At 41.8% G+C, this 25461-nt stretch overlaps 1 protein-coding gene across 2 annotated transcripts in view; it reads left to right on the forward strand.

Annotated features, from left to right (window-relative positions):
• lamc1 (laminin, gamma 1) overlaps nt 1-25461 on the forward strand; it is a 327165-nt gene that overhangs the window by 46657 nt on the left and 255047 nt on the right. Inside the window, exons 8-28 of one of the 2 annotated variants that reach the window (XR_013933869.1) lie at nt 2910-3046; nt 4656-4778; nt 5308-5497; nt 6165-6277; nt 7002-7226; nt 9010-9198; nt 9954-10199; nt 10346-10499; nt 11583-11725; nt 12123-12301; nt 12732-12888; nt 14190-14395; nt 15097-15176; nt 15617-15754; nt 16645-16789; nt 17618-17767; nt 17902-18016; nt 18492-18691; nt 19414-19572; nt 20073-20172; nt 20492-21395. Coding sequence is in view for 1 of the 2 variants with exons in the window: in XM_080439567.1 (XP_080295693.1) it covers nt 2910-3046; nt 4656-4778; nt 5308-5497; nt 6165-6277; nt 7002-7226; nt 9010-9198; nt 9954-10199; nt 10346-10499; nt 11583-11725; nt 12123-12301; nt 12732-12888; nt 14190-14395; nt 15097-15176; nt 15617-15754; nt 16645-16789; nt 17618-17767; nt 17902-18016; nt 18492-18691; nt 19414-19572; nt 20073-20172; nt 20492-20748 (3406 nt within the window). In the remaining variant the exon portion in view is untranslated. Of the gene's footprint in view, nt 1-2909; nt 3047-4655; nt 4779-5307; nt 5498-6164; nt 6278-7001; nt 7227-9009; nt 9199-9953; nt 10200-10345; nt 10500-11582; nt 11726-12122; nt 12302-12731; nt 12889-14189; nt 14396-15096; nt 15177-15616; nt 15755-16644; nt 16790-17617; nt 17768-17901; nt 18017-18491; nt 18692-19413; nt 19573-20072; nt 20173-20491; nt 21645-25461 lie in introns of those variants that run through there. The other variant, XM_080439567.1, reaches the window with a different exon arrangement.

A 25461-nucleotide genomic window follows, 5' to 3' on the forward strand; every position in this document is an offset into this window, starting at 1 on the left:
ATCTACATGCTCACAACGCCTCTTGTGAGCTTGTAGATCTGCAATTTTTGGCTAAAGTTCTCCTCAGAAAAGGGATGCTAGGGTTCAAGTGGTTAATGTAAAAAAAAAAAAATCCTATCACACAAAGATTTGGCGGACCCCCTGTAGTAACTCTGAGGACCCCCTAGGTGTCCCGCACCCCTGCACTAGATAATTAATGTATTAGTATTTTTATACTGGGTAGTATTTGCTCTGGCATATTCGTCAGGTTTTTTAAGCTAGAAACCTACTCTGTGCTCTTTGTGTGATAAGTCTTCTTTTAGTTTCCCGAACCTATTATTAAACAAAGGTATTAGTCTCTTCATAATCTCTCGTCCACTCTGCTCTCATTGGCTTCAATGAATTCCATCAAACGTTGGGCTCCAGTTCGCCTCCCGGTGTGACGAATCTCCATCTCATCAAAGTCAATGGATGTCAGCAGAACAATAAGAAGTGATGTTGTCTTAAGTTAGAAATCACAATATTCATAACATTACAACGGGAACTCCCATCTGCGCTGGATGGCCCTGATTAATTAACTGCTGTTTAGTGTTAATTATGTAGCTCACGGCAGTGGAGCCAGCCTCATATTTCACTGTCGGTAACACACACACACACACACACACACACACACACACACACACACACACACACACACACACACACACACACACACACACACACACACACTAGAATTCCCCTACACTATCTCTCTCTCTGTCTATTTGTGTCCGTCTTGATCAGCTGTCTTTCTCTTCCTGTCAGTGACGCTCACCACCTCTATTTTCTCCTCTCCTCTTTTCTCCTCTTCTATTTTCTCTCTACCCCCCCCCCCCCCACACACACACACACACACACACACACACAAGCTCACTCTCATTCATTGCTATTAGTGTAAATTGTGTAGCTCACAGCAGTGGCGACAGTTATATTTCACTGTCAGTACACACACACTCACACTCACAATTTCCTCCTCTTTCCCAAACGGTGACATTCATCTTTAAATTCAGACCGCAGCGCTGTGGTTTTTCTCCACAACATTATAATGCTTACATTTATGCTCCGGTGTCACGCGATGAAAATAGCCGCTCTATAAGCTCACAAGGCGTTGCATCCGCATCCCTCCCGGGTATGGAAACGAAAACCAATTATGCGTGCGTGAAAAACCGAACAGATATTTCTAGAGTGAGAAGTTAAGTCAACCGGGAGAGACTGGGAGTAGAACCTCAGGTCTTAATGGGTTAAGGTGGTTCAGGCATCTTGTACGGATGTTCCAGAGGGAGGTTCTGTGGACCTGTCCCACAGGGGGGGAGGCCCAACGGGCCTTGGATTTTAGCTTTGGGATTCCCCAGTTACAAGTAGCTTACGCGGCCCGGAAAGGGAAGTCTGCGATTCTCTGTTGGAACTGTTAACCTAACCCCGGATAAGCAGATGGATGGACATGTGGATGGATGAGGTGTGTGTGTGTGTGTGTGTGTGTGTGTGTGTGTGTGTGTGTGTGTGTGTGTGTGTGTGTGTGGGTGGATTGGATGGATGATGAAACTTCTCATTGTCTCATGAGACTCGAATCAGCTGGTGCCAGCCGACATGCAGCAGGCTGATCCTTCTCTGCAGTGTTCCGAAACGCTTTCGCCTCGTTGCAAATCTTTGATCTGAATTGGGCTTTAGGCTTCCTGCTGGAAAGCACATGGTGGGAATGAACATAACACGCAAACACACACACACACACGCACTCTACAGGGGCCTCAACTCAGTGTGCGCGCGCGCACACACACACACACACACACACACACACACACACAAACTCAACAGGGGCCTGGATCACATGCAATTGCATGTCTCTGTCTGTCTGTCAGTACCAGCTGTTATTATGTCTATAGGATCTGTATATTATCTGTCAGCACACTTTAATTAACCCTGAAACCATGTGCTCGCAAGCACGCACGCACACTCACTCACTCACACACAGAAACCTCATCAGACATCAAACACGCCATCGTGGACGTGGAGTCAAAGAGTCAACCTAACATGAAGCATTAAAAGCATCAGTACTTATACTTTCATTAAAGAATATGTTGCCACTGTCACTGGGTGGAAACTGTTACTTTTCAGGAAATGGAAAAGAGAACCTGTGTTCCAATTGATCCAATGTACTTATTATTTAGTCACAGGCTCCTGTTAATACTATTCATTAGTTCAATATGTATTAAAACCCACACGCTTGGCCACTTACAACCTGGTGTCACTATTTTAGGCATAACATTATAGCCCAAACATTTTAAGGTTTTGACAAAAACGCAATTTGTATACTCATACTTTGTACTTTTTCTTTTTTTGTCTCAACCACCCAACAATCATATTAGACTGTAATATCGTTGCTGTCCGGCAGAAACCAGCTAACTCCATTTTGATGCTTTTGCATTTTTTTTCCATAAATCAGGGCCATTGAACACCCTTTACGTCTGTGTGTTGATAAAAAAAATATTGAACCAATGAAAAGCATTAAAAAGTGCTTCTGACAAAACCAGCTAACTCCATTGGATCCTCAAACTTTCTGCTAAACCAGCTTACTCCACCGAAGTTAGCTGGTTTAGCTGACTCCAGGCTCCACCCCCTTTTGACCTCCAACCTCATTGTGAGATTGGAGGTCCATTCAGCTGTTCTTATCAATGATGAACAAAACCTCCAAACTTCTTTTCATTTCCTGAAAAATAAACATTTTGGAGTTAGCTGGTTTCTGCCGGACAGCTGAGATATGTATAGTTCTAGGCCATAAACACTTAATTCGCCCTGTATAATTCAGCAGATGATGAATGGGGAAATTAGCCCTTCATTTGTTATTGCTGTTGTTCGTTAGGGTGTTGATCGTGTTGTGTTGTGGTGTTTTCCAGGTGTAAGCTGGGTTTCTTCAACCTGGACCCCCTGAACCCTCAGGGGTGTACTCCGTGTTTCTGTTTCCAACACTCGTCAGTGTGCGACAGCGCAGAGGGCTACAGCATGCACACCATCTCCACACACTTTAATGCAGGTAACGGTAACCTTTACGGCACCTGTACACTGGATGAAAATGGTCAGTTACAGGCAGTGGTGGAAAAAGTACTTTTTTTACTTAGGTAAAAGTATCAAAACTGCAATCTAGAAATACAATACAAGTAAAAATCCGTACTTCAAAATGTACTTGAGTAAAAGTACTAAAGTATTCAAAATGTACTTAAAGTACCAAAAGTGAAAGTACTCATTATGCAGATTATCCCATTTCAAGTTTTCAAATGTATAAAAAGCTTTTGAAAATAGCAGATCTACAAGCTCACAATGCGTCGCGATGCAACGCATTGTGTAGATCGGCAATTTTCAAATGGCCGATATGTATATAGGGCTGAAGTGGTTAATGTATGATTTGTAATAATAATCAAAATCTACGATGTAACTAGTAACTTAAGTTTTCAAATACATGTAGTGGAGTAGAAGTAAAACTATTGGAAGTTGGAATTACTCGAGTAAAGTACAAATACCTCAAAATTGTACTTAGTTACTTTCCGCCACTGATTCCGGGTCATTTATACACACCCCCAGTAAGTGTACTCTGTAGTGTCCATGGAGAGCATGACCCACCATGGTGTTCTGCCAGTAAACTCACAGCTTCACACACCTTCACCTTTATGCAGGGTGTACAGGTGTGTGTGTGGGAACACTACTTAAGCACTGGACACACCAAAAAAGCGTCCACACATGCGTTTATTTTTGGTGCACGACTGTTCTCGCCATCCCAAACCGGGGCCGTCTGGTTATCCTATATACAATGTATATCTAGGAGAATACGTGCCTGGACAAGCTTTGTTTCCCCGCCCAGAGCAGAAAAGTCATCTTAGCACGTGCCAGTGAGAACGGCTGCATTCATTAACATGTAGCGCATACATGGGGAACTGGCGGCCCGGGGGCCACATGCGGCCCGCAGGTTAATATCGGAATACTGATATATTATTATTCAGCTGTTACGATTCCAAACATGCAATCATGACCCGCTTTAATTACTTCAGTCTATTTTAGTAGCTTAATGACTAGTATTACAATTCTATTGTCTTTTTTTATGTCCAATGTATTTGTATTTAAGTTCATAAAGTTAACATAAGTATAACTAAATGCATTTGAAATTAATTAAAAGATTTTACTTTTCAGGATTATAATTCAAAAATAGCATAAATAGCAAATCTACAAACTCAAAACGCGTCGCAATGCGACGTGTTTTGAGCTTGTAGATCGGCTATTTTTGCTACTTTTGTGTGACATAGAATGGCGAATTACGGCATTAATTTACGAAAAAAAGTTAAAATACAGATATAAGAGGTGTCTGCCCGACATTATATGCAATGTGGCCCTCTGGAGTGAGTGTGGGAATATAGTGGCCCTCTCCATCATCAAAGTTGCCCACCCCTGATGGAGCGGAAGAAAAGCAGTGTCCGTGCGCTTAATGCTGGCCTGTGGGTTTTGTGCGTTACTGGGGATATAAATTAACCCGTAATTGACCATTTTCATCCAGTGGTGCACACTTTAAACTATCTATCTGTCTGTCTGTCTGTCTGTCTTCTACAGAGGTATATTAACACTAAACATAACTGTGTGTGTGTGTGTGTGTGCAGATGACGAGCAGTGGAGTGGTCAGCAGCGGGATGGTTCCAGTGTTCCGGTCCAGTATTCTACCAGTGGTCAGGAGATCTCCCTCATCTCTGACGACTACTTCCCTATGTACTTCATAGCTCCAGGTACACACTTTTTCTCTCTCTCTCTCTCGCAGAGCAACACACACACACCATATCATTTATGTTTATATTGGTCAGGTCAATGGTTCTGGCCCGATGGGTTCAACTTCCAACATCCAACATTGAGGAGCCGGAATCAGTTCCATCATATTTGGAACCGTTTCCGGAACCGGTTTATCACACTGTCAGAGCTGCTATGAGGACGTCCATTTGGAACCCCCTCAAGTAACACAAGAGTGTCCCTGGACCTCACTTTGAGAACCACTACAATAATATGTATGCAATACTGTATGTATGATTGAATTTGTGTCCATCAAAAAAAATCATCAAGGCCAAAATTATATAGTATTTTCTTTTTTTTAATATAGCAATCGTTAAATGGGAACCGTTAAGGAATCGGAATGGTTAAAATCCTAAAGGATCCCAAACCCTAGATACAATATCTTGTTTGCTCCGACAACATACGTATAACCTGCCTCCCCTGTTGTCATGACAACATAATAAACCGTCTCATCTGTTCTCGTGGATACAGAGAAGTTCCTGGGCGACCAGTTGCTAAGCTACGGTCAGAACCTGACGCTGAGTTTCCGCGTGGACCGACGAGACACTCGCCTGTCGGCCGAGGACCTGATCCTGGAGGGAGCCAATCACAGGGTGGCCGTCCCCCTCATCGCGCAGGGCAACGCCTACCCCAGCGAGAACATGCAGACATACGTCTTCAGGTGCGTTTGGTGCAGTTTAGTTTGGTACAGTTTGGGGCAATTTTTAACTGTTTTTTGTGGTTAGTGTGATGGGTTAAACTGTTTTTGTGGTGTGTTAACCACTTGAACCCCAGCATCTTGGAAGGTGTTAGCCAAAAATAACCGATCTGCAAGCTCATTGCGGCGCGTTGTGTGCTTGCAGATCGGCTATTTTTGGTGTAGATGGAAAAAAGTGGTCTAAGTACAGTTCCAACTCCAGTTTACTAAGAATAGAGGGCTTAAGTGGTTAAAGGGATAGTTCACCCAATAAATTACTTTTTTTCTATCGATTAGTCTCCCCATGGAGACTTGAATTCATTTAGTTTTTGTCGTATTCCAATAATGCCAATAATTTGATGACCAGCGGACCGGTAGGCACCGGTTCCGGTAGGAGACACAAAGAAGACTTTTTGTGTCTCCTACCGGAACCGCTGCCGGTCATCAAATTATTGGCTTAGGAATGCGACAAAAACAAAAAAATATCCATGAATTCAAGTCTCCATGGGGAGACTAATCGATGGAAAAAAAGTCATTGTAGGGGTGAACTATCCCTTAACAGTTAATTTTCTGGTGTGTTCAGCTGCTTTTTGTTGTAGTGTGTGTGTGTGTGGTGTGTTAACAGTTGTGGTGTGTTTGTGCGCCCCCTCAGGCTTCATGACAGTACTGACTACCCCTGGAGACCAACCATCAGTCACTCTGACTTCCAGAAGCTGCTCCACAACCTGACCTCCATCAAGATCAGAGGAACTTACAGCGAGAAAAGTAAAGGATCCCCTCAAATAATACCAAGCATTATACTAAGTAGAAGATCACAGACCTCTGTCAAGGTGTCAGGTTGTCTATAAGGGGTTTCTTTTGGCCAATAGAACTTGAATGAAATCGTGCCGAGTTAGGGGTTTTGTCCACAGAAAGTGTGTTTTTTTTAGCTGCCAGTGCCTGTCTGCCATGCATGTGCATGCAGTGGTGGGACAAGTACTCACAATTTTTACTTGGGTAAAAGTATCAATTCTGCAATATAGAAATACTCTGTCCGGATTTCTAAATGTACTTGAGTAAAAGTATAAAAGTATTGGCATCAAAATGCATTTACAGTACCGAAAGTAAAAGTACTCATTATGCAGACTGTCCCATTTCAAGTTTTCAAATGCAAAAATGTATAAAAATATTTTGAAAATAGCACATCTACAAGCTCACAATGCGTTGCATCGCGAGCTTGTAGATCGGCTATTTTCAAATGGCCGAAATGTGGTTAAATAATAATCTACAAAGTAACTAGTAACAAAAGTTTTCAAATAATTGCAGTGGAGTAAAAGTATAGTATTTGCCTCTGAGATGTAGTGGAGTAGAAGTAAAAGTACTGAAAATTGGAAATACTCCTGTAAATGACACAATGTTCGAGATTTGTGTTTCTGAACATTCCAAGTGGTTAACGGTGATTCGGAGGGGTTGTAGAAACTAAAATGGAATCTCTCACCTTGTCATCCAGGTGCCGGTTACCTGGACGACGTGACCCTGATCACTGCGCGCCGGGGCCATGGCGGGACCCCCGCCCGCTGGGTGGAGCAGTGTGCCTGCCCCGAGGGATACGTGGGACAGCACTGTGAGCAATGCAAGCTGGGATACCGGCGAGCCACGCCCGCGCTGGGACCCTTCAGCTCCTGTGAGACCTGCAACTGCAACAAACACAGCGAGTCATGTGACCCCGACTCTGGTACGTAGTCCACCCGCCGCTTTCACTAACGTAGACGATCTGTTTCCTCTTTGAGTTAGTGGCGTTAACGTTTTTACTCCATATAGTCCATGAGCCAGAGTCCCAAAATTGAACAATGATTATCGAAAGAGTGGGCAAAACCATACCTATATTAAATTGTTTATAGGGTCAATATAAGTAAATAAATATATGATAACCTTTCCACAGGAGCAGCTTTTTCATATTTATCACACATTTTGTTATTTTCCCCATACGTGACAGGTGAAAAAATGACAACATTTTAAAAATAGTTATCATAATGAAACTTCCCCAGTTGATTACTTACATGAAGACAATGATTTATTGTATTACAAGTTTTCTGAAATTGTATATTTAAATATGCAAATTAGGCATTTAGTCCATGATATTGAATATTCCCTCGTTAAAAACCTTTGACTCCAACATCTTAACAAAATTAAATAAGAATGTTGACTCTGGCTTTGTCCAATGTTCCAATGTTGATTCTGGAAAGTTATGCAAATTCGGGCATATTTTCCTAATGCCTAATTTGCATATTTTTTATATATATTTGTAATATAGGTATGTTTTTGCCCACTCTTTCGATAATGAGATCTTCTCTGGCTCATGGACTAATAGACATAAATATGTAGTAGGCTACTTCTTGGGTTTCTACCCCAAAAGTGGAAGAGCCAATCAGCGTCAGCCCTGAACGCAGACGTTGATTGGCTCTTCCACTTTTTGGTTTCTGCAAAACGCCCACCCAGCACATGGTGCCAGACCATTCTGCAGAAGCCACATGATAATGTGAATTCACGCAACCAGGATGGTTTACCAGGGTAGTATATTGATTAAAAACACAGAGAAATTATAACCAACCCCAAAGAAAAAGTGTACGGCAATAAACAGACATGAATATTGCAGATTGTTTATCTCATGCTATTTTCTCATCATCTTAGTTGATAAAAAAGGCTATGAGTATTTGATTTTCAAATAATGCACTTTTGTCAGATATAAACATTATTGCTCAGCTCGGGCTATCTCTATATTTACATATAATACAGAAGTATACATAGATTTGTTATTGTTAACCTTCACGCTTAGTGTGTTCTGTCAGAGCCTGCCCTCTGGTGGCGGGGCGTCAGTTGATTCAGAGGTTTGCTGAGCGCCTGCTTTAGTGTTTGTTGATCTGTATGTTTGTTATACCGTTCCTTATTCAGATGAGACGGGACATAATGGGAGAGGAAGGGCTTCCAGCTGCCATAGGACACATACAAGCAGTTTAAACACCTTAAGCCAAACATAGTCAAAGACGATGAAATATTGTGAAAATCACAGATCATCAGTTGTCCATTTTTAGTACAGAGACATATATATGTCACTGTAGGACTTAGTGCGGTACAGTACCCATTATAATAGTACTTGGAGTTCAGTCAATGACGTCATATTGATATTATTGATAATTATCATATTATCACAGATCTCTATATGGGCACAAAAGGAAGACAGACAGACAGACAGACAGACAGACAGACAGATTTGTGGTATTTCTGGACAACCCTGATCCCACGACTGAATTCCCACTAGACAAAACACATCGGTTCCTCTGTGATACACACGGCAAGTTTGAAGACAAGAATAATATATGGGGGACAGCAAATAGACAGAGATTCAGTGCATTTATAGATGGATAACACATTCCAAAAACTGTGGTTACAAGTGGCCTCGCTGTGGTCTTAAAAAAAAATGAATCATGTTTATTAATTGTAATGTTTTATGTATAAAGGGGCGTGTCAGTGTGAGCATCACACCGCTGGGCTTAGCTGTGAGAGGTGTAAGGATGGTTACTATGGCGACGCCACCCAGGGCACGGCCAATGACTGCAGGCCGTGTCCCTGCCCCGCCGGAGCTACGTGTGCCGTTGTCCCCAAGACCAGAGAGGTGGTGTGTACCAACTGTCCCGCTGGAACTACAGGTACACACACACACACACACACACAGTCCTGCATTTTGTTGGAAGGTCTTTGTAATTTTAACAAGATATGTGCATATTTATATTCTAAGAAAAAAACAAGAGTTACCTGGTCACTTCAAAACAGACTACCACAATACCACAGGGGTTTTGACAAGCCATATTCCTCTGAGTCAAACTGTCTGGGTAGTCCATTTTGAAAATTTGAAGCGCTCAGGTAACTCATTTTCCTTATCATATTATCCTCTACTGTGGAGCACCGGAGCCCTTCTACTCAAAACAACTTGCCTGAAGCGCGTTGGACTTTACTTTGCAAGTGCTTTCCTTTGTAAATCATTGTAGTGTTCTACTTTTAACCCATTAAAACTGGGAAAGCATCTGTATCATTTCAGATTTTAGCCATATTTTATACTTTGGCTGTTCAAAAATAGCGTAACTTCGTGCCGTGCCATGAGCTTGTAGATCTGCTATTTTTGAAAAATCCTGCAAATCTTTGATATTATCTAATTATATATTTTAAATCAATTCTTTGCTTCTGGGCGTCCCTGGAACCAAAACATTTGAGACGGCGGGGCCGTATAATTTTGGGGGTCCTTGACATGAAAAAGTTTTGAGCACCACTGATATAGCAACATACGTTTTTCAGAAAACTTTTAGGATTTAGATGGCATTTGTAGAATCGGCCTCGGGTCTAACTCGGTTAAATCCTCTCTCTCTCTCGGTCTCTCTGTGTGTCTCTCTCTCCGTCTCTCCATCAGGAAAGCGCTGTGAGTTGTGTGACGACGGGTTCTTTGGCGACCCGCTGGGTCAGAACGGCCCAGTGAGGACCTGCAGGGCGTGCCAGTGCAGTGACAACATCGACCCCAACGCCGTGGGCAACTGTCACCGGGAGACGGGGGAGTGTCTCAAGTGTGTTTACAACACCGCCGGCTTCTTCTGCGACCGCTGCAAGGAGGGTTTCTATGGCCACGCCCTGGCCGCCAGCCCTGCTGACAAGTGCAAAGGTAAGAAGATATCGAATACAGTCGCTGCTGTCCTGCAGAAACCAGCTTACTCCATTTTTCCGCTTTTGCATTTTTTTCCCATAAATCAGTGCTATTGAACACCCTTTGTTTGAATTTAAATCATCTCCCAACCTCTCCACTCTCAGCGTGTTCATGTTCAGTGTTGGGTACAGTGGACGGTCAGACCACCTGTGCTCAGGTCACAGGACAGTGTGAGTGCTTTCCTCACGTCACCAACAGAGACTGTGGCACCTGTGAGCCTGGATACTACAACCTGCAGAGTGGCAACGGATGTGAACGGTCAGTGGAACACACACACACACACACACACACACACACACACACACTGAAGCAGATATACAAGCTCATGCCGCGCTATGAGCTTGTAATATTTTTTAAAAAAAATTATCGTGAAAGGTTGTGCAAATCTTTGAGTGTATATACCGGTATATATATTTTTTTTAAAGTGAACATTTGTAACTCAAATCTTTGCTTCTGGGGGATCCCTGGAACAAAATATTTTACAAATGTTTGCTTTAAAAAATATATATTCAATTGCTATTTTTTAATAGCCAAAGAAATCTAAAATGACAGACATGCGTTCCCGGATTTAATTGATTAACCGCTTTTAACCTGGTGTCCATAATTTCTGAAATTGTTCAGAAATTGCAAAAATAGCCCATCTAGGGTGGGCTATTTTATTTTTATTTTCTAAATTTTTATCCCACGATTTTGTAACCCCTATTTTTTCACCCTAGTGCCAATGCCTAAGCGTGTAATCCTGGGCACTACCTTCCCTCTGCCAACCTTGGGAGGCCAGGGCCGAGCTCATGCCTCCTTCAATGCATGAGAGCCGTCTGACCTTCTTATCACCTGACAGGGGAGAGTTTCCCTGGTTGGACGTAGCGCGTGGAAGGAACACGTTATTCCAACCAGTTCCCTTCCCCTCCATCAGGCGCCCCGGCTGGCCAGGGGGAGGCAGTATAGTGACCAGGATTACTGCATGTTTTTTGTGAGGGTACCTACCCTAGGAGACACGGGGAGAACATGCAAACTCCACACATAAAGGCTGGGCTATTTTATCGTGATTCCGTCGTATGACTTTACTTATACTTTACTTAATTCGTTTATTCGGGCGGGACAGAACATATTTACGAACACGGCCAACAGTGTTAGCAAGGATGCAAATGTTCATATCACATTTAACAATAAAACATGAGATATTGCACAACGTGCAAAATAGGGCTTAAGTGGTTAAAACATTACTGATGATCTTGTCAAACTCCACCCAGCGTTGTGATAGGCTGTTGTTATAGCCGTGCAGACATGATTGCTTGGCTGGCTAACACTACCTCCCTTTATACCGTACTTCCTGTTCTCCAGGTGCAACTGCAACCCGATTGGCTCCACCAACGGGCAGTGTGACATCACCACGGGTCAGTGTGAGTGTCAGCCAGGGGTCACAGGTCAACAGTGTGAGCGCTGCGAGGTCAACTTCTTTGGATTTGGAGCGTCGGGCTGCAAACGTGAGTGCGACTGTTTCTATGGCAACGGACATGTTTACTGTTTACCTTGTTTGTCGACTAGAGTTCATGTTTACTCTGCTTACTCTGAACTGACACGTCATTTTCTTACCAAAACGTCTTAGAGTCAATTCCTAAGACACGTTAGAACAAGCCATTTCCTTTCACTTTTAAAGCTCTGATTTCATTCATTTGGATTCCTTAGAAGCCAGCATGTCTTCTATGGAAGCGTGTCGCGCCACCAAAAATAGCTGATATACAAGCTCTCACAGAGGCATCTGTTTTGATATGCTATTTTCGGTTATTTTATTGATTTATTTTTTTTATATTCCACTTTGTTTCACACATCAGCACATTAGGACTCGGTCGTGAGATTTAATTGTGCTTTATTCCATGACAGCATGTGACTGCGACGGAGAGGGCTCCGCCAGCGCTCAGTGTCAGGAAGACGGCCGCTGTGAGTGTCGCCCAGGCTTCGTGGGCTCCAGGTGTGACATGTGTGAGGAGAACTACTTCTACAACCGAACTTCACCCGGATGTCAACAATGTCCGTCCTGTTACACTCTGGTCCGAGACAAGGTAAACACTACTGTTAACCCGTTAACTAAGACCTGGAACGCATCTGTGTCACTTAAAATGTCTTAAGCTATTCAAAAATAGCAGATATATATATATATATATATAGATATATATATATAGATATATATATATAGATTGTAGATTTTTTCCCAAAAACTGTTAGGATTTAGATTTTTTTAAAGAATCGCCTCAGGCCTTAATGGGTTAAGACGCGGGGCGACTGTGTTTTGGGGCGAGCGTTTTGGTGTTCCTTCTAAATCCTAGCAGTTTGGGGAAAAAACTGTTGCTATAATGTCAGTGGTTCTCAAACTTTTTCATGTCAATAACCCCCAAAATAATGTATTTGGCCGCAGACCCCCCCCATCTCAAAATATTTTGTTCCAAGCTGTATTGGGTATTATATATAAGACATATCTGTCCGGTATTTCAGGTGAATCAGCAGAGGCAGAAGCTCCATGACCTGCAGACTCTCATAGACAACCTGGGCTCCAGCACAGAGACTGTGACCGACAAGGCCTTTGAAGACCGTCTGAAAGAGGCCGAGAGATCCATCATGGACCTTCTGGAGGAGGCCCAGACCAGCAAAGGTATTAATACTGCTCCTACTACTACAACACTGCTATTAATACTAGTAGTAGTAATAGTAGTTCAAGCACTTTTACTCCTATTGATAATGAGAGGTACTGTAGGTGGTAGGTAGATACTGTAGATCAGGGGTGGGCAACTTGGATGATGGAGAGGACCACTATATTCCCGCACTCACTCCAGAGGGCCACGTTGCATATACTGTCGGGCAGACACCTCTTATCTCCGTATTTTAACTTATTTTTTTCGTAAATTAATGCCATTCTATGTCACACAAAAGTAGCAAAAATAGCCGATCTACAGGCTCAAAACATGTCGTATTGTTACGCGTTTTGAGTTTGTAGATCTGCTATTTTTGCCATTTTTTAATTAGAATCCTGAAAAGTAACATTTTGATTTAATTTCAAATGCATTTAGTTATACTTATGTTAACTTTATGAACTTAAATACAAATACGTTGGACATAAAAGACAATATAATTTTAATACTAGTCATTAAGCTACTAATATAGACAGAAGTAATTAAAGTGGGTCATGATTGCATGTTTGGAATTGGAACAGCTGAAATCAATAATATATCAGTATTCCCATATTAACCTGTGGGCCGCATTAAGTGAAGGTGGGGGCTGCATGTGGCCCCCGGGCCACCAGTTGCCCATGTATGCTGTAGATGGATAGACATGACAGACAGATACTGTAGACAGACATGACTGACAGACAGACAGATGAAGTAAATACAGCATATACATTCTTGCTCACAGACAGTTGTACGAGTCGTCAAGTTACAAACCCAAATGTTCAGATGATCATGCCTCAAGGCCTGAACACTGCCTGTCGCCAGGCCTGCCACGCTGGAACACATTTAGTTGATATGGCTTTACCATGCGTTTGTTTTTTACCTGTAGATTCTACCTAAGATAGACTTTTACGTGACGGACTATTTTTCATGGATTTACCATGTGGATTGTTTTACCTGTAGAATTGACTTTATGCAGACTAACTTCCTATGTGGACTACCAACGCCTTGCATAGGTATTCATGTACATAGGTCTACCTGCTATTTCTTTTTTTATGCTATGCCATTTTTTGTATAAATGTAAATATCTTATTTTTTTTTCTCTTGACCGGTTTCTTCCCATGTTCTTCTCCTTGGTCTCCCCTCTCTCTGCCCCCCCCCCACCCTTTCTGAAAACTGCAAAATGTGGAGCTTGCAAAAAATGCTAATAATTTTACCCACTTTACACCTGCAAACCTGCGGTGTGACAACAAAGCTGATTGTGATGTCTGTATGTGTGTCGTCGTAGATGTGGATAAAGGTTTGTTGGAGCGTCTGAACAACATCAACGGCACTCTGAGCACCCAGTGGAACCGCCTGCAGAACATCAGGAACACGGTGAACGAAACGGGATCGCAGGCCGACAAGGCCCGCAGCCGCGTCCGAGACGCAGAGAGCCTGATCGACCGCGCCAGAGAGGAGCTGGACAAAGCCAAGGACGCCATCAGCAAAGTGGTGAGACGCATGGCAGTTAATCAAACTAGTCCATTTAATCAGTGATAAAAGATGATCCATTTTACTTGTACTTTTACAGAGTAATTGATTTAGTCAATTATAAAAAAATATTGGATATATTATTAGAATTAAAAAGTAAACGTAATCGATAGATTAATCGCTAAGAACGTAATCGACAGTTGCAGCCCTACTTTTATTAAAGTATTTATAAACATGTCGGGCTTGTTGTAAATGTCTCTTTATTAACACATTCACTGCCAGACTTATTTCTGGCTGCGTGCACCCACTGCCAGCGTTTTTTCGATTTTTCTAACCTTTTCAAGTAGTCACTAGTCACAGAATATTTATCTCCAGTATGATTGATTCCCCTGATGGTTGCTAATCACGGAGGGTTGCTCATCACGACCTCCCGTTCACTTGTTATACCCAGTTGAAAATAGCATGTCTCGCCAAAAATACATAGTAAAACACAGGAGCCGAGATACGGAATATTTCCCAAATACTTTAACCAGGAAGTGAATGGAGCAGTAAATCTTTGGATCACGTTTACTCCTGGTTCTGTGTGAGAGAAAAAAATGGCAGTGAATGTGTTTAACAACTTTGATATTTATGTTGATACTTGACAGCAGTCAACAAAATGGGTTTGGGACCTCTCTCTCTCTCTCTCTGTGAGTTTTAAATGGTTAACTTTGTGTTTTCAGGACATTAAAACTCCCAGCAGTTCAGGAGATCCTAACAACATGACTATGTTAGCCGAGGAGGCTCGCAACCTGGCTGACAAGTAAGACATAATACACTGTCAATAAAGTTATCTGAAGCAAACGGAACATCGGATTGGACACTTAATTGTAGTTCAGACGTTGTCAAATGGGCACATAGATCTTATGGAATGTAACTTTAACCCATTTGGACCGGGCAAGAATCTGTGTCATTTTTAGATTTCTTTGGCTATTCAAAAATAGCAGATCTAAGCTCATAGCACGGCACCCGAGTGTCGCGCTACAAGCTTGTAGATCTGCTATTTTATCTGCTAAAGATTTGAGTGCAAACACTCAAATCTTTGCTTCTGGGGATTCTACAGATGTCTTCTAAATCCTAACAGTTTTCTGAAGCTATGAGCTTGTATATCTGCTATTTTTGAATAGCCAAAGTCTTAATGGGTTAAAGTTCACTGGTAAATAAAAAAAAACACATCATATAAACACTCCCTCCCTCCTGCAGGCACAAAATGGACGCCGACCAGGTAGAGAAGATCGCTAAGGACGCCAACGACACGTCCACCAAGGCCTTCAACCTTCTGACGAGCACCCTGGATGGAGAGACCAAGACCAGCCAGGAGATAGATGACCTCAACAAGAAGTATGTCTCCACCACTTCCTTCTGAACTCACCTGTTACCTGGTGATTGCTTTATATCCAAAGCTACCTGAATCTTTACTTTAAATCAGGAGATCCAATTCCAACGACTTCCAAATAACCAGAGCTTCTGGCTGCATTTATATGTTCATGACATGTACATAAAACAAAAAGTACAGACATTAGTGTTTGGTAGATAATTTTTCCGTTCAAGTACTGTACTTAAGTACACAATTATTACTTTACTGCAGTATTTCCAATTTTCAGTACCTTTACTTCTACTCCACTACATCTCAGAGGAAAATATTGTACTTTTACTCCACTACAATGTTTTAGGAAACTTTAGTTACTAGTTACTTTGTAGATTTTGATTATTATTACAAAACATGCATTAACCACTTCAGCCTTATATATATTTCGGCCATTCGAAAATAGCCGATCTGCAAGCTCACGATGCGTCGCGATCGTGTGCTTGTAGATCTGCTATTTTCAAACGTTTTTTATACATTTAAAAACTTGAAATAGGACATTCTGCCTGAAGAGTACTTTTACTTTTGGTACTTTAAGTATATTTTGATGCCAATACTTTGATACTTTTACTCAAGTAAATTTTGAGTACCAGACTTTAACAGAGTATTTCTACATTGCAGTATTGGCACTTGTACTTAAGTAACACATGTTTGTATTTCTTCCATCACTGTTTATTTCCTATTTAATTGGCTCTCCATTTGTAAGGAGCATGCTTTTGTGGGATGAGCAGCGCAGCCGAATGTGCAAGCTGCGCCCATGTAAAATGTGACAAATCTCTTTGTTGGATATCTTGCTATTCACTCTCGTTTTGAGCTTCCCCGGAGACCCCCAGGTGTAAATAAGTGCTTTATCTTCTGTCTTCAGGTATAACGAGGCTAAAGATCTCGCTAAGAACCTGGAGAAACAGGCCAATAAAGTCCACGCAGAGGCAGAAGAGGCCGGTGACAAAGCCCTCAAAATGTTAGGAAACCTCACCAGCCTGCCGGCGTTTGATACCAAGACACTAGAGGTAAGAATAATAGTACTGATGCTACTACTACTACAGTAGCCTACTGATAAGTCTCGTGACGTCTAAATTCAGTGAATGAGCTAACACTGGGTGGAATCTAATTATTATTAACCCATTAAAACCGAGAATGCATCTGTTTAACCACTTTAACCATTATTTTATACTTTGGCTATTCAAAAATAGCAGATATACAAGCTCATAGTGCCACACCGAGTGCCGCGCTATGAGCTTGTAGATCTGCAAATTTTTTTAATCTTGAAAATGTGTGCAAATCTTTGAATATATATATATTTTTTTCAGCGAACATTCTTAACTCAAATCTTTGTGTCTGGGGGGGTCCCTGGAACAACATATTTTGAGATGGGGGTCCGTGGCCAAATACATATCATTTTGGGTTAAAAGATTTGAGCACCACTGATATTATAGCAACATAAAATGTTCGCTTTAAAAAATATATACATTCAAAGATTTGCACACATTTTCCCGATTTTTCAAAAAAATAGCAGATCTACAAGCTCATAGCACGGCACCGAGTGCCGCGCTATGAGCTTGTAGATCTGCTATTTTTGAATAGCCAAAGTATATAATATAATGGTTAAAGTGGTTAAAATCTCAAATGGCCGATGCTTTCCTGGCCTTAATGGGTTAAAATAATAATTGCATCGCAGAACCAATGCAAAGACTGTAGAGGTTTGTTAGCGCTAGATGTATTTGGCATTCAAATCCCCTTTTCAATGAACTTAAGATTTCCCTGGATATATCATTCTCATTACTACTTCACCCGTCTACTGACTGTCTGGTTGACAAGCGAATGATGACGTGTTTCAGGACGAAGCGGTGAAGATCAAGAAGGAGGCTTCAGACTTAGACAAGCTGATCGACAAGACGGAGAAGGAGTACAACGACCTTCGAGACGACCTGAAGGGCAAAGAGCAGGAGGTCAGGAAGCTGCTGGAGAAAGGCCGGACGGAGCAACAGGTACGAAACGCCAATCCCTGAAATCAAATGTTATGTTGTATTTTATAATGCATACGTCTTTTTCTTCTCTGCATTTTAAAGGAACATTTAAGTGTCTTGTTTTAAGTTTTTTTTTTTTTTGTTCTTGTGTGTAGACAGCAGATCAGTTGTTAGCCAGGGCAGATGCTGCCAAGGCGCTGGCTGAAGATGCAGCAAAGAGAGGACAATCCACCTTCCAAGAAGCAAAGGACATTCTGACCAACCTGAGAGGTACTGTCTGTCTGTCTGTCTGTCTGTCTTATTGTAATCTGATCACATTTACACAAATAGTCATGAATAAATAGATATATCATCCAGCTTTGATCACACATATTTTACGTAGATTAATTGATGTGTACCTCACATTTTTGCATGCATTCCTTTATAGACAAAAACTTCACCTCAAGTATAGAAGCTCTTTTTTGTTTTTCAATGTTGTTTTGTTTAGTTTTTCATTATCTAAATTTGTTAGACACCTGACACATTGTTTTTCAACATTTATCTTCCTCAAATCTCCAGTAATTTACATTATTCCACACCATCAGATTATTTCACCCAGCTATGGTTTGATCCCACAAAACACATTAAACATCTAAACAGATAATATTTTACATCTGGTCTCATTAAGAGACCTGTTGGTTGTACTGGGAGTATAAACGTAATCATATCATGTTCATTCTCATTTGCTCATTTCTTTCTGTGGCAGACTTTGACAAGCGTGTGAACGACAACAAGACTGCAGCCGAAGATGCAATGAAGAAGATTCCCGCCATCAACGACACCATCATGGCCGCCAACGAGAAGACCCGGCAGGCTGAGGCGGCGCTGGGCAACGCAGCTGCTGACGCACGAGAGGCCAAGACAAAAGCAGAGGAGGCTGAGAAGATCGCTAGTGACGTACAGAAGGTAAATAACCTGCTCTGGATTTCCACAGCAAATAATCTGGAGTAGATTAGCACAGCTATTGGCAATAGAATCTGGACTGGATTAACACAACTAACGTGACATCATCTGGACGAGATTAAAATGACCATGAAGAATCACTATAAAAAAAAAAGCGAGTGGTGCCTTTGATGAGTTCATTATGCGCATGTGTTGCACTCCTGTTTGTGTTTAATTAGTGTAACTGGTTGCATATTTGTGTTGCAATAAGATGCAGCTGTTGAGGCCTGACACAAACATAACATTTTTAATTTATCAGGAAATGAAAAAACAAAACAAAAAGTGTAGTGTAGTGTAGTGTAGTTTTGTTCATCATTGATAAGAACAGCTGAATGGACCTCCAAGCTCACAATGAGGTTCGAGGTCAAAAGCCTGGAGTCAGCAAAACCAGCCAACTCCACCCCCATTTGGTGGAGTTAACTGGTTTAGCAGAAAGTTTGAGGATCCAATGGAGTTAGCTGGTTTTGTCAGAAGCGCTTTTTAATACTTTTCATTGTTTTTTTTTTTTTTTTACCAACACACAGACGTAAAGGGTGTTCAATAGCACTGACTTATGGAAAAAAATGCAAAAGCATAGAAATGGAGTTGTCTTCTGCCCGACAGCAACGAACTTGTCGGGTGTGGTTGTGTCTCCATGGTGTGTGTCTTCAGTAAAGTCACGTGTCATGTCTCCATGGTGTCTCCAGGGTTCAGCAAAGACCAAGGAGGATGCAGAGAAGGCGTTTAAGGACACTAATAAACTGGACAACGAAGTGAACGGCATGATGGATCAGCTCACTGATGCTGAACGGGAACTGGCCAAGAAGAAAGCCCAGGCTGACCAGGACATGATGATGGCTGGAATGGTACGACCCGGGACAGGGGGGTGGGGGGTTAATGGAATGGTATGACCCCTGGACAGGGGGTTGGGGGTCGTTCAGCAGATGCAACACTGAACGTCGCGATGCGACGTGAGCTTGTAGATCGGTTATATTCAAATAGGCTGGGTATAAAATAGAGCTGAAGTGGTTAATGTATGTTTTATAATGTAATAATTTATATATGCAAAGTAACTAAAGTTTTCAAATAATTGTTGTGGAGTAAAAGTACAATATTTGCCTCCGAGATGTAGTGGAGTAGAAGTAAAAGTATAGACAATTGGAAGTACTCCAGTAAAGTAAAAGTACCTCAAAATTTGACTCAAGTACGTACAGTACTTGAGTAAATGTACTTAGTTTCTTTACACCACTGGTGGTGGACTGGTATGACCCGGGTGGAGGGGGTGATGGCATGGTATCAGACTTCACATATTGAAACAGCATGACGATGTCTAATAATGTTGATGTGTTCTATTTTCCTCATGCAGGCGTCGGACAACGCTAAAGAGGCAGAGGACAACGCCCGCAAGGCCAAGTTCGCGGTGAAGACTGTCCTGGGCACTATCACCGCCCTGCTGGCGCAACTGGGTAAGACGGCTCACACTAATATATTGTTCTAATGTCCTTTCAACCAGGGTTATTATAGTTGACCAAGACTAAAACTGGTGGGAAATTGTTTTAGTTCACTGAAACTCTAATAAAAGCTAAAATGAGCAATGCAAAAATTGAACTAAAGTGGAATTGTATGTAAAATTATCTTTGTTAATTTAAACTCTTTGCTCAATACAGGACATGTCTATTATAAACAAAATAGAGCTAAAATCAAGCACCAAACTGAATTACTAAAACTAGGGAATATTTAAAAACTATAATAAACTCTAAAACCTGTCTCCTCTCCTGTCTCCAGGTAACATCGACAAGGTCGACCTGTCCAAGCTCAACCAGATCGACGACTCGCTGAAGAACGCCAAGAGCAAGATGGCCGACAGCGAGCTGGACAGGAAGCTGAGCGAGCTGAGCGAGGTGGCGAAGACCCAGGACTCGCTGATCGGCGAGTACGACCGGCAGATCCGGGAGATCCGCGCCGACATCGACAACCTCAACGACATCAAGAACACGCTACCGGAAGGCTGCTTCAACACGCCCTCCCTGGAGAGGGCTTAGAGCCACCTCCACCCACCTCCACAACCCCTCCAAAACGTTTTTAACACTCCTATACTTCCTCTGACATCATCACGAGAGCCCGACCCGATAAATATCGCTCTGGCCGATGTATCGGTCGTTATTTGACTTTTATTTGTTGGCGACATCAGCATCTTTTGGTGACATCGGCAATTATGCAGCCGATGTGTCCTGATTTTTAACCACTTTCCAGCCTGGTGCCCAGATTTTTTTCATTACAGGTGAAAAGTTTTAAAGGTTTTTGAAAGTAACCGATCTATAAGCTCACAACGCATCGCGCAGCAATGCTTTGTGAGCTCATAGATTAGCTATTTTTGGAAAACTTTAGGGCTTAAATGGTTTGACAAAATATGGGTCAAAACATCGGTAAACAGTGGTCTAGAGGACTCTCCGAAATCGGGATCGTCATCGGACCCAAAAATCTGGCATCGGTCGGGCTCTTACTCACTCTAGAACCACGACACATTTTTACCAAAACTGTTTTTAAACCTTTTTTTGTCGTCTTTTTTTTTCTTCATCTCTTTCGTTCAGCCGAGAGAAGTCAAGTTTCCATATTTTTTTAAAAAACAACGAAGAGAAGCAGCTGTGTTTTTTTGCTTAATTTATACTCCACGACTCGCCGAAAACATGCCCACTGCAACGTGTCGCGGGTGTAAATTTGGCTTTTATACGTGTGTGTGTGTGTTGCTGGACACGAGGCGGGACAGACATCGGGACAAGGACAGCGCCGTGGGATTGTGGGAAAACTGGGTCCGGATGGTTCGGTCACGACAGTTTGAAAATCACGAGCAGAGAGTTGTGACTGCGACCTCCAGACACACACACACACACACACACACACACACACACACACACACACACACACACACACACACACACACACACACACACACACACACACACACACACACACACACACATACGTTCATGCCGTGAGTTTGAACTTATTTCTTATTTTTTCTCCCATCATGCCTAAGGACACTCGGTCAGGCTCGGATCGGCGCCGTTAACTACTTCCTGTTGACTTCCTGGTTCTACTTCCTGGTTCTCCTGGCATCCTCGGGGAGAGTTTTTAAATCATTTTCTCCACAGTGAAGGAATCCTTGTTTTATTTCTGTCTTGTTTTGTTGCATCTCGCCCCAACGCCTCACCCCTCCTCCTCCACTAGGGGGAGGAATTCCCGCCGTTGACAGTATTTCAGCAGCTGCAGGTTCTGTTGTCCTGCTCTTCCCAAAAACGGCTGTTGGTTCGAATCCCACCGGCCGAGTCCACGACCCGCGAGTCGCTCCGAGTTCAGCACGGTCACATGATCCACGTCGACTCTTAACACTACAAATGTTTTTTACGCCTTTATGTTTTTATTTTATCGTTTTATTGTGTCCTGAAGCTGCTGCTTTCTGCCAATCAACCAATAACTTCATCATGTCATTTCTTTTGTTTTTTTCTCTTTCAAACGGCTAAAATCAAACACTATGCAAGTGTGTACATTTTTGCGTAGCGAAAACTTTTATTCTGATACACTGGTGCTAATAATTATTACAAATGTTATATTTTTGTGTGAATGTTTTTTATTATGACAGAGTGAGGAATTAGTTATTTGTGTAAATATATTCTTAAATGAATCAGGACTGGCTGAGCTTATTGGTTTTTTTTTGTTTTTAAAATAAAAGTAAAAAAAAAAAATCTTCAAACACCCAAACAGCCGCATGGCGTCTATTACAAACAAACATGAACTGAAACCTCCACATAATATATATATAGTATATATATTATATATATAAATGTTTATGATAAAAGTCTGTGGTATATAATATGCTTGCGTGTATACATAGCTCTCCGTGGGGGTCAACTTCAATGACAAATATTTTGTTTTCTTGTTTGTTTGTTGTTTTTTTTGGTTATTTTTGTAACAAACCATTGACCCAATCAGGAATTGTCTTCACTGTGCGGAAGGAAGCAAGGGGCGGAGCCGTAACATGCCCCTCCCACCCTGCTGTGTGCCTAACATTTCATCTTTTACCTGATTTATTACGCTTGGACTCCAAGGCCATTATCTTGGTCACAAGTTGCTAGTTAACCATTCTTTTTAATTAGTGTTTTGTGCCTTAATTAATAATCTAATGGTTGGTTATAATCACATCACTCCGCCTCGCTGAAGAGGCTTCTTCACGTTTTATCGCACATCGTCTCGTTACGCCTTTTTTTATGTTGTCACGACATTTCAGTAGACCAGCGGGGGTAAAGAATTCTAACATCAGACCAGCAAGGGTTTATTTTTATACCATCTGGTCCTCGACAGCAGGAAGAACCACTTCTTAAACCACATGAACCCTACATCACTATTTTGGGCACATTTTCAAATGAAAAAAGAACATATTTTTCTCCCCAAATGTTCTGTAATGTTTTACAAATGTTTCAAACATTTTCTGAAATGTTTCCCACAGGGCCTAAATAGCAGACCTAGGAGCTTGCGCTGTGAGCGCCAGATTGTAGAGCTGCAATTTCCTCGAATCATTTTACGGCAACGTTTATAGGGCTTACGTGGTTAAAACTTATGGCCGCTACATGATCGCTGGCACGCAACCTGCTCTGTGGTTTAATGAAATTAGTCAAATAAAAACATATTTTACATCATCTCTGTCTGTACACCTGTCCCTCTAAACCAGCTGTGTCTTTATACCTGTAAGCCAAGGCAATGGAAAGAAGGAAAGGACCGTTCTACGTCATGGCATGCTCCATTGATGATTCTGGGAGGCAAACTGAAGCCTGAAGTTCAATGGAATGCATTGAAATCATTGAGAGCTGGTTGAACATATATTGAATGATTGTGACCTTTGTCAGATAATTAGTTCAGGAAAATAAAATATGTGCACAATATATCATTTTATTGAGGTAGTCAGAAACTTACACTGTGCTCTTTAGATGCCTCAATAAACTAATATAGTGCACACATCGAAAAACGTGATGAACCACGATCATCCAAACATAGTGTTTATTCATAATCTTGGCCACTCTGCTCTCATTGACTTCAATGAATTCCATCAATCATTCGGCTGCATCCCAGTGGTTGCTGGAATTGCCAAGTGACGTTCATGTCATTTTCTTTCTTAACATAGCCTTGCTGTATGGCCAGGTGTAGCAGGGTTCGGGTGATGTAATGAGGACTTATAGTCAAAGTTGTGAACCAACAACGGATGTTTTTTTCTACCGTAGCTCCCTGGGAGGTTGTGGTGCTCGTACATTTCATTTTCCCCCACTCAGTACATGATGTATAAACTGCAGTATTTCCTATTTATAATGTACCAGATAATGTGTATTCTATTCTTAATGTTTGTTTTTAAACGGTCAGGTATGTGCCGCACCACACAGCCTCTCGGTGGCGCTAGAGCGTATCGCTTTTCATTTCCCACTTTTTATGGCCCTGCTATCACGCCCCCCCCCAACCCCCGTGAGGACCTGAAAGAGGCCTGCTTGTTTCCCCCAGATCTTCCTGTAAACCCAACTGTAACATTTGAATAATAAAGATGATTACAGGAGAAACCGTGTTGTAAGTTCATCATTTATGGAGTGTGCATTTGCTGCGTTCCTGCATAACAGTATGGTGAATGCAATATGTTGTATTTGCCATTTCTGTGTGTTCTGTACAGTAGAGCAGGGGCCTTGAACCCAAGGACCCAAATAGGGGGCGGGAACCCCTATTTGTAACTACATGCCTTTCAGGACGTTTTTTCAGAAAACTTAGGCCAGGATTTAGAAGACGTTTTTTAGAATCTGCCTCAGGTTTAAATGGGTTAAGTCCGGGAAAGCATCATTTGTGTCATTTTAACACATTGGCTGCCAAAGACGCATATCTGCGTTCTATTTAATTTCTCGCCTGGCTGCCAAAGACGCAGATCTGCGTTCTATTTAAAAAAAGTTTTTTTTTTCTTATTTTTAGACCCAAAGACCAAGGAGATATGATATATCAAAGATTTAAACTCCTATCCACTTCATTGTTAACTTAAAACTTAAAAAATCTGTATCTCGGCTCCTGAGAATTTTTTTTTTCAATGAAAAATCTCTGGCAGTCTACAGCTAAAAATCTGAAATAATTCTGGCAGGAAATGAGTTAAGATTTCTTTGGCTATAGCGAGTGCCACGCTATGAGCTTGTAGATCTGCTATTTTTCTTTTTGAATGATGAAAATGTGTGCAAATACTTGATTTTCTTCTTTTTTGTGGACGTTTGTAACTCAAATCTTTGCTTCTGGGAGTCCCTGGAACTAAATATTTTACAAATGTTCGCTTAAAAAGATATATTCCAAGATTTGCACAAATTTTCACGATTTTTCAAAAATGGCAGATCTACAAGCATTTTCACTAATGTTCATTATAATATGGTACCATTTTACCCTGTCTCTGTCACAGAGGAGGCCTGTGGACAGTTCAGAAACCCGCCTACCAGTGACGTCATCGATGGGGTATCCGAGCCAATAGAAACTGCAGGCTTGTGTCCACCACAGCCCTCCTATGAGACGGCCCGGGTAAAAAGAAATCATACCATTTTTATCATGAGCATTTGTGCAGGACAATTATATGACGATAGGTCGAAATTGTGTCAAGTCGTCCTTTAAGGGTCTTCGAAAGCTAGATCACCATTTATGATTGTCTCATCAATGTCTGTTGACCGTTGAGAGATGTGAGACTAGCTTGGAAG

This window comes from Gymnoscopelus braueri (assembly GCF_963280865.1).
Source record: "Gymnoscopelus braueri genome assembly, chromosome: 10".
In the NCBI taxonomy this organism is placed as follows: domain Eukaryota; kingdom Metazoa; phylum Chordata; class Actinopteri; order Myctophiformes; family Myctophidae; genus Gymnoscopelus; species Gymnoscopelus braueri.